Source organism: Oculina patagonica, chromosome 9 (genome assembly GCF_052425735.1).
Source record: "Oculina patagonica isolate OP01 chromosome 9, crgOcupat, whole genome shotgun sequence".
Classification (NCBI taxonomy): Eukaryota; Metazoa; Cnidaria; class Anthozoa; order Scleractinia; family Oculinidae; genus Oculina; species Oculina patagonica.
In genome coordinates, this window is record NC_135766.1 from 30,989,716 (window position 1) to 31,000,104 (window position 10,389).

At 39.5% G+C, this 10,389-nt stretch overlaps 1 protein-coding gene across 1 annotated transcript; it reads right to left on the minus strand.

Annotated features, from left to right (window-relative positions):
* Positions 1–3,718: 3,718 nt before the first annotated feature.
* Positions 3,719–9,337, minus strand: LOC144664760 (tyrosyl-DNA phosphodiesterase 2-like). Its single transcript, XM_078525964.1, has 5 exons — positions 9,150–9,337; positions 8,989–9,060; positions 6,868–6,923; positions 5,647–5,838; positions 3,719–4,512 (listed from the first exon to the last, which is right to left on the minus strand). The coding sequence occupies exons 1-5, from the start codon at positions 9,258–9,260 to the stop codon at positions 3,900–3,902; spliced, it is 1,044 nt and encodes a 347-aa protein (XP_078382090.1). The 5' UTR covers positions 9,261–9,337; the 3' UTR covers positions 3,719–3,899.
* Positions 9,338–10,389: the final 1,052 nt, after the last annotated feature.

Genomic DNA, 10,389 nt, shown 5'->3' on the forward strand with positions numbered 1-10,389 from the left:
AAGATCTGTAGCTGTGTGCTGCCCACTAGTATTTTTTTTAAAAAAATTCATCAAAACCCTTGGCAAGGATAGACTTTCTTTTCCTTCTTGTGATAAATCCCACGCTTTAATAAATGTATAACGACATTGCGATAAATAAACACGCAAGAAACACTGCAGACCTCTAAAAACTATCATACAATTATCACAAATGGCGGGACAGTCGATCATCTACACGTTCATCTGGGATTTTGAAAGTGATGTACCCGGGGGAGGGGGGGGGGGGGTCGTCCCATAAATTTCGGATAGGGGTGTGCCGCCAAGGTTCTTAAACCCTGACCCTATTTAAGGATAAAGAAAGCAAAAATTGATACCCTTTTTAAAGCCCGAAACCGAGAAATGAGACCCTATTCAAGGGGAGGAGAAGCGTTCCGTGACGACCCAAATAACGGCTAACTGCGCACGGCAAGACACAGATCTTTATAAAATCGCTTTTCGAATACCTGAACAGAAAATTCAGTTTTAAGAAATCTTTTTTTCGTTTAGCTGGGTGTTTATTTTAGCTAATAGAATTTAGGTACCCTATCTAAGGATCACACTGGGAACACATTGCCAAAAGGAGCAAAAATGATACCCTATTTAAGGACCGAGAACCTCAAAAACGGTACCCTATGGGGCGGCACATACCTATATAGGCCACGTATGGGAGTACCCCCCCCCCCCCCCGGGGTGATGTACCACGTCTGACCATTGTCAAACAAATCCTGGGGGTGCATCCCGGGGTTCTGACACGTTAGTTTCAAAAACAAAACAATGTCCCTGCCCCGCGGGACAATTTTTTTAAAAAAATGCACCATTCCCCGCATGTTCCCGGGGGTCAACCCCCGGAAAGCCAATGATAAGTGCATAATGAACATTCATATAGTCCACCTTCCAGTCTTAGTCTTTTAAAAGCATGATCGCAAATATGCATGTGCACACCTCGAAAAGCCAAATGATTAACAAATGATATCCAAATTAACCGTTTCTAGGTTCTGAATCTGAGTCAGAAAGTTACTTGTAAAAATTATACTTGTTTTAGACGCCATCCAGGCAAAGCCCTCAGTTAAGTATAAAGACAACTATGCATTATAATAATTTTTTTACAAATCTCAAAAAAATAAAAAATTAAATTAAAATTAAGAAATTAAAAAAACTATGCACAGGGTGACCTGGAGTCTGCCGAACCATATTTGACCATGGGCCTTATAGCGCAGACCTTCATATTTTCCAAAAAAACAATACAGAAATAAAATACAAACTGAATTATTTTAGAACTATGATAGTTTTTTTGTTTTTGTTTTCAATGCATAAAAGCTCGGATTATGCTATGAGGGTCTCAATGGGGTTAAAAGAAGAAGGTTCAAATGGGATAGCGTGAACAGGAAAAGTTACCCATGCGAGGCGTAACCCTAAAAACTAGTAAAAATTGTGATAAAAATCTAAATTAATTACTTAAAAACAAGATGCAAATGATATCAGTCAGATGATTTCATTAGTATGAGTGGTTATTGAGTAATTTTAATTTTGTTGAAATGCAGTTTTTAAACTTAAACAAGACTGCAATACATTTTTACATGCTTTTTTGTGGGGAGGGGATCTTTTGGAATGGGTTTGATTTTGGCAACAAAAGAATAATAAACCTGGTTTCGTAAGTGGTACGGTTAAGTATCACACAATCAGCCCAGATAACTTATAATTTATAAAAAAAAATTATTGTTTACTGAAATGACATAATCAAGATGCCATAATCCAGTGCATCTAAAAATGCTGATAAAAATGCACAGAAATTAAAGCTTTAAAAACTTCAAACCCAGCATGAACAATATTCTAATATAGTACAGGGATGAATTTTGCAAAAACATGGCTGTCTCTGTACTGTCCTATTGGCTATGTTCGGTTCGCAAGGTATTTATATTGAAGAAAGGTTGACCCTGTAAAAAGCATAAAGTAACCATGAACGATAAGACCAAATGGCATTCTGGAAAGGCAGCATTGGTGGGCTGAGAAAATTCCATTTATTGATAATCAAGATATTTTCTTCTTTAATTTGGGGCCTAAAGAGCATGATTTATGCAATATGTCTTAACATCATGTTTATTCTGTCACAGATGGGGATGATTTTTTTCGGATTTCCCAGTAAACATTTGGGTCGCATCGTTCATGGTTTATGCTTCTCACGGGTTGATGTTTATTCAATCAAGTATAATATCTAGAGTAGTAAAATGTACAGCTACCATCTTTTTATCTGTACAGTGGATTTATATGTAATTGACAGAAACCCATAAGGGTTGAAACGTTAAACTCGGACCTATGATTCGCATTGTACAAAGTGTTTGCACATTCGTTTACACTAAGTACCATATTTGGAAAATCACGAATTACTATATTTGGATTAAATTTACTGTGTGCGCTAGCTCACGCTCGATGGCATAATCTTGTTTTTGAACAAGCTTGGTTGAATAAAGTTAAATTTGGTTAAATTCTCCTTCTCGAAATTAAAGCAACTTACCGCAAAACCAAAAACTATGTTGTGTGTTATTACGTGTATAAAGCATTCGCGTACAAATTCTTCGTGTTTCCAAATATGGTTCTTAGCAAAATGAATATTCAAACGCCGTGCGTGCGCGTTACACGTTTCAACCCTTATGGGTTTCTGATATATTTGATTAATACTGTCCTTTTTCCTGTAACAATCAATCATCATGATATAATTTTTCTTTTTTTTCTGGGGGGAGGGATTAGAAGGGGGAGGCAATGAAGTTGGGAAAAAAGAAAGAAAATACAAACTGATATTAACACTATAAACACTGAAATTGCAGTCAGGAATATTCATAACTCAAATATTTGTCTGTCACTGACTATTATCAAACGTTTTAAACAACGTTTGTTTGAAACTCTAACTTATAAAGACGTTTCGGCCGAGAATCTTTGGCTTTCCTCGGTTTTGAAAAAAGCCAACGGCTTACAACGGTTACATTATGCGCGTGCGAGAGTGATATTAACACTGTTAACATTTAGAACACCCTTCACCATGCTTTTGATTTCACATGTAATATGTACAGTGTATTGTTCTTTAACATGTTTTTGCTCAAATTCATAATCTGTTGAAATTAGTTTCTGTAATAATCTTCAATTATTGTTAGTAGTGATTACCTGGGTTTTAGTTTGGTGGCTATTATAAAGCTTAATTACTATCATAATGATTAACTCACTCATATTGTACTGAGTTTCAGCTGCTAACAGTGATTTGAACTACGTACAAACACAAACAGCAAAATGTAATATTTAATATTTAATGTTGCTTTGTTTTACAAAGCTGGGAATGGAAATTGTAACTATTATAACTTTTAATGGCTTGGAAACACACAGCATGTTGAACACTCGTGTACATCATATTGCTTAATTTAGGTATTTACACAGTATTAATAACCATCCTTAGAATAAACATTTAGTAACACTTGCAATGATTATCACAAATAAGAAAATCAATGTTACCACTGGGTCCAACTAAAATAACAGTAAAATAATACAGACAAGCAGCATTTTAATTTTGATTACTGTATATTTGTAAAAATGGTTAATGTTTTTAGTGTGGATCCAGGGGAATAAAATAATAATGAATTTATTTTCAACAAAATTTGCTAACCCCTAGAAGTGTAAGAAATATAAGAGTCACCCCCCCCCCCCCAACCCCCATTGTAACAGCCTAGTGTTTAAGATCACACAAGCTGTAACCTGCACAAGGATAGAAAATTAGCACAAGCATAGAGAGCATGCCTGCCTGCGTCTGCTTCTTCATTCAGCAACAGTAGAAGATTTGGAAAATTTGTACCCAGATAATTTTTAACACTGTTGATCACTCCCAATATTCTTAGTTCCTACTTGTTATCTGTTGGTTGAGAAAACTCACACCACATTCCCCAGTGATCACTAGGAAACCTTCTACACCCGGCTAGCCTTTCCATCCCCACTAATTCAAATTTAGTAGCATTCAAAGCGTGCTGGCCTTGACCAGCCCTTACAAACAATCTATCAAACCGTATTTTCGGCTTGTTAGGATAAGGCCAATCAAGATTGTCATTTTTGCGTATGTCCCACGTGAACTGGGAATCGGCAGGCCTTCCACATTCATCCCACGCATCCAATATCCCACTTGGCAGTCCTCCAATTGCGGACACCTCTGCATCACGTAGGTTTGTGTCGCCACCAAATATGACAGTCGCTTGCAGTGGTTGCTCGGTCATTCTCGTTAAGACTTGTTCAAGTTGTCTCTTTCGCTCGACTTTGCACTGAACTGTACTCTCAAGATGTGACGTCATTAGAATTAGTTCAGTCTTGTTTTTGAACATTACTGGTTGACAGAGCAAGTGGCGTCCCATTTTGCTTGACTGAAAATGTATACATTGAAGGTCATTGGTTGTTTTGATTGACGAGTTCTTGAGAAGTATTATGTTAAAGTATGCATGAGTTGGCCCATACTTGCATGAATACCTTAAAATAAAAAAAAAGCATGGAGACATTATTTTGTACAGACAAATTTTCATAACAAGTAGGGGGTTATGCAAGATACCACCAATGGACAAAATAAGCCTCAAAATTTGAATCAGAACTAAGGTGTGAATGAAGCTTGCATTGCTGGAGTAATGGCACAAGGAGGCTTGAATCTTTTTCTTAGTTTATACTTCTAATAGAGTGGAGGCTATACAGGCAAGACACCATTTTTTTAGGGTGGGGAAAGGGGGACGTACATAAAGGGACCACCTGTCTTTCTGCAGAGTGGTGGTTCCAGCTGTCTGAGTACAATAGTTTGACCATTTCCCAAAGGTTTATTGATTTATGAAGTTGTGATATGGGTTGCTATCCTGGCTGGGATCATTGTGTTGTGTTTTTGAGCAAGTTTTTACCTTTGCAATATCGACTACAATGTTGACTCCACCCAGGAGTATAAATGGGTACAGGCCCGGGGGGGGGGGGGGGGGGTACTCCCATAAATTTCGGATAGGGGTGTGCCGCCAATTAAGGTTCTTAAACCCTGACCCTATTTAAGGATAAAGAAAGTGAAAATTGATACCCTATTTAAGGCCCAAAACTGAAAAATGACACCCTATTCAGGGAGAGGAGAAGCGTTCCATGACGACCCAAATAACGGCTAACCGCGCACGGCAAGACACAAATCTCTATAAAATCGCTTTACTAATACCTGAACAGAAAATTTAGTTTTAAGATACCTTTTTCGGTTTAGCTGGGCATTAATTTTAGCTTATAGAATTTAGGTTCCCTATCTAAGGATCACACCGGGAACTCATTGCCAAAAGGAGCAAAAATGATACCCTATTTAAGGACCGAGAACCTCAAAAACCATACCCTATCGGGCGGCACATACCTACATAGGCCACATATGGGAGTACCCCCCGGGGGTACAGGCAAATCTTTGGGGCAACCTGTACAATGCTCTAGGTAGTACTCCACAGTTAACTTGCAGTGCGCTGACACGTGCACCCTGGCAAAGATCATTAGCCTTTTTTGATTACATTGTCAGACACTTTTTGCATGTGCTTCACGGTGTCTGTATTAACCAGGTCCCACTGTAATCCAAATTTTATTGCTACAGCTGAGTGTTCTTACCCAGAGCATTTTGATTGGAAGATGGTTAGGGACTGTGCGATGACCTCCTGTAGGAACACAACATCAGGTTTTCGGCTGTTTATAATATGACACACTTTTCTTGTTCGTTCCAAGAGATTTCTTTCGTCCAGGCCATCAACATTCCACGACAAAACAGTTAAGTTTGGGTTAGTTTTCTCTGCTTCACCTTGGCTGTTAAAAAACAATAACAACTATTATTGTGTGCTGTCATGAACCAATGTAATTAATTAATTTACTATATTTTTATTCAGAGAGGAAGCTAATTCAGTACTAACTGGTTTTCACGTAGGTCCTCTCAGGTCCAACTGGAAATGTTGATTTTTGTGGAGGGAGGAAAATTAGAGAACATGGAGAGAATCCTCAAAACAAGTTGAGAACCAAAAACAAACTCAACCCAAAATTCATTTTACATGAGCGTTTTCATTCCGGGATGCCGGGACGTAAGTCGTCCTGCCCGAGTTGAAATTATTCATCTCACTCGTGCTTACATTACGTTACATTTCATCCTGGGACGAAATCATGTAGACAGCAACAAGAAAATGACCAGACACCGAGATGGATTCATCCTGGGACGAAAGTCATCCCGGTACAAAAACGCCATGTAAGAAGGCCCTTAGTGACTGGAGCAAACTTTCAAAATAATCTTATGATATCCTTGTCTTACTGCATGGAAAGCGCAGTGATCTAATGGTCAGTGTACTGGACTCCAGATCAAGTGCTCTTAGTTCAACCCCTGGCCAGGGTCACTGCATTGTGTTCTCTTTGTCACACTTTACTCTAACAGTGCTTCTCCAAACAGGTGTATAAATGTAGCAGAAAATTAAATGCTGGGGGAGGGGCAGGTAACCCCGCAATGGACCAGCATCCCATCAGGGGGAGGGGGAGGCAGGGATGTAGCTAAGAAAACACTAAGTCGGCTCATCAACAAGCCCAGCTGGACTTTTCTGGCTTGGCAGCTCTAAAAGTTTACCCAAGTCTTTGTTTTTATGTGAGATTTCGGCCGGATCTAAGTTCTTTTTCTGCAGCCAGTTAAATTAGCCAGCAGCTGGCTCTTAGCGAAATCCTTGGGGAGGGGAGTAGAAATACTCCTAGTAACTTCATGCTAATGGGCAAGTCAGCTTGAATGAAGACATTCCCCAGCCATCTATAATGGGGCAGCCACTACAAATCCTGTGCGACAATGCAATGATTATACCTTACCTATTCAATGACCCATCCTCAGAAGATGGAGCCAACACTTCACCATCGTCAGAAACCTAGGACAATTAACATTTTATCATATTATATTATATATTAACCAGGCATACCAGCTGGTCCAGATGTAGAAATGGGCCAATTTACTTTCTTTGTTTACACATGGAATGAGACAAATTTGAGATGCCCATGTCAACAATGAATAGAATAAGGACATAATTTCTGTGGCCTGTGTGGCAAGCTCCCCCTCCCTGGACCACCCCTCCAGAAGAGCTTGCTAGCAGGCTGTAATTCAACTTCTGGAGTGAGATTTTTACATGGAAAGTACCTCTTGCAACAGTTATTATCTACAAGTAACCAGGTAATTTGTTTAAAACAAGCTTTCAACTACCAGTATATAGTCTTTAATGAGCATTTAATACAAAAGCTTTTTAATTATTACTCATAATATAAACTCTGTGGTACATACTGGCAGTTAGCCAGCGTAGCTTGGCGTTCTAGTCACTCGGGGAGAGTGAGAAATCGCGCGCGCGAGCAAAGCGACGGCGGAAGGCAGAAGGAAAGAAAGAACGCCAGCCGCCAGACGCCTCTTAAACGGGAGAAATCTTTTCACGTAATTATGTAAATAATACGCGTAATTTGTGAAGACCGGAAATAAAAGGTGACGTGTTCTGTCAAACTCACGTGTGGTATAGGATGTACAAAACAAATAAACCCCGGGAAAGTTATCAGGCTCATATTCGTTTTTGCAAAATGTCTGCAAATTCGGGAGGTCCAAAGAAAAAATCATCTGCGAGTTGAAGCGGGGGAAGAAAACCAGTTAAAGTTTCTAATGATCACTGCCGAGTTTGTTTGCATGCAATAGCATCCATGTGTAATTCACACTGCTTTGCTTCATTCGTCACTTGTCAAATGCTAATTGAGCGGCCTGAATGTTGCGTGCATGCGAATGAGTCATTTGCAATAAATTAAAGCCAACAAACCAATCACAGGACAGATAAGCAATTTTAGCCAATGGGAATTAGCGGCCTCTGGAGGCCGCTAATTCGAAAGATTTCTCCCGTTTAAGAGGCGTCTGGCGGCTGGCGTTCTTTCTTTCCTTCTGCCTTCCGCCGTCGCTTTGCTCGCGCGTGCGATTTCTCGCTCTCCCCGAGTGACTAGAACGCCAAGGTACGCTGGCTAACTGGCAGTCAAAAGCTTGTTTTAAACAAATTTTTAACCAGAGATTGCTTTGGCCATCCCAATGAAATGTTTTGTTTCCCGTTATTCGCCCTGTCCCTTGTGATGGTGGGTTGGTTGGTTAAGAAACCAGGAGATGCAGAAGAGAAAGATTTTGTTTCAGTCGATCTCGCTGTGTTGGGCTGGTAAATTAGTATCGATCTTACTGAGAAGGACATCACATCATACCAATTGTTGTTAATAAAACAAGATCTTGTGCTTGTAAATTAAAGTACCGGTACTTGCCTCTTTGACTAGTGAATCTGAATTTTTTTTTTTACATTATTTTCTAAAAAAAAAAATGGTTTGGTAGGGTGATGGGAAACGAAACATTTTATTGGGATGGCCTTTCAATTTTTACCTAAAGTTATTATCTAGATAAAAATAATGCAAGCAGTTCAGTTTGTAATTCCAGACTGGATGTTCAAGCTACCAATCAAACTGCATGATTTAAATGATAGAAAATTTGCAAGTGCTGTGGCAAGACCAGGTGTGCATGGGTTTGACTCCCAAGGCCATGAGGGACTCATGTTTTGTTTTATACTCATGACAAACTGAATACAAGATTAGCCTGGTCCATACATTCGCAAATAACCATAAAGGTCAGCACACACTAGGGGACAAGTCGCAGGGACTTGCTTCGGGACCAGTCCCCTGGTGTGTACAAGTATTTTGCATCTAGTCCTACAAATTAAGCTGGTTTGATTTCTGGGACTAGTCGCAGGGACCAATAGTCCCACAAATCGGTCAATTTTCTAGTGTTTTCACACTAAGGGATAAGTCCCTGAAACTAGCCACAGGGACAAGTCCCCTAGTTTGTGCCGACCTTAAAACCACAAATAAATAATTAAGCTTAATTAATAAGAAATTTTTTATTAATTTATAATTTATGATTACTTGTTCACTCACCAATACAGGGTTCTCCCTGTTTCCATGTCCTCCACTTGCAATATGCGAGTCAAAAAAACTGTTAATCGCAGACTGAAACAATGTAAACAAACAAAATTTCAGTTTTAATAATAAAAACATTGTTAATGAATTGAGCTTAATAAACTGAGAACGTTGCAGACCTCTACGTTCCAATTCATTTGTTGTAGATAGCACATAGCCACGGTATCTTCAGCTCCTGTGACGGCCATGAACTGATGAACCATATCGGTAATATCTCCGCTGTCTGCCATTTTTTTGAACAAAATTTTTAGTTCACCCGAAAATCAGTTCTTCGACATTTCGCACAACTCACAAGTATTGTCGGGTTTGTCGGTCTGTCGGTCCTGTGTTTGGTATCTTCGGAATCGTTCGGCATCCGAGAATAGAGTGAGCCTGCAGTTTTGGACAGCAAGGTTGCTAAGCAACGCAACAGCCCGCTCTCTGATTGGATAATACTCATAATCGGAAAAGAAACCTTGTTCGGCTTCGGGTACCTGAGGATTTTCGTTCCTCGGAAAGCCCGCGAAAGTAGCAAGTGTGGCCAGGCCTTTATCATGCAAATGAGGATGCCTGGTTGTTTTGGCCGATTTCGATCAAGCGATACAATGTTGGCAAAGTCGAGGCAAAGTATACCGATTTTGACTCAAGGGACAAACTGGATAGCATAAAAATTCGTCGGGTATTAACACAGGTAAAGTTCATTTTCAAGTTTACATTATATTATGTCGTTACTTTTGACAGAGCTCAGATGTAACATAATTGATCCAGTCATCGGAAGTTTTTGTTCGCAGTTGTTCGCGATCGTTCACCATGGGAAAGAGCGTTCTTGTAATTTTAAATACGGCTTCAAATCTAAGCATCCCTGGGAATCATCTTGATTTTATCGTTTCAATCCATACCAGAAGCATATCACCTCGAAGCGTCTAAATTCTCTTTATATGGGACAGAAGCATATCACCTCACCGAGGTGATATGCTTCTGTCCATACTGATAAGGCGAAATTGAAATGCCCTTCCAAAATCGGATCATCGTAGCATGGATTCCTCCTCAATTTAAACGCACGTTGGAATTCCCTGGCTTGTCGCTTCCCCAGAATTAATTGTCTCGATCTTCACGCCAATTCACGGAAACATTATCAACGTAAAAATATCCGCCGCCAGCTCCTCACTGGCCCTTTGGGTCATTTATACGTCCCTGTCACTATACTATTAATCAAAATGAGTTTATTTGTAGGTTTTTGTCGTAAAAATATCTTAAGGGAACCAAATTTCGCACAAATGAAACGCTTATAAAACTTACACTGAAATGTCATTTTTTTTTAGTTGCCAAAGCGGGGAAACTAATTTCGTTGTAGATAACCGGCTTGCGCTTGATCGCCCA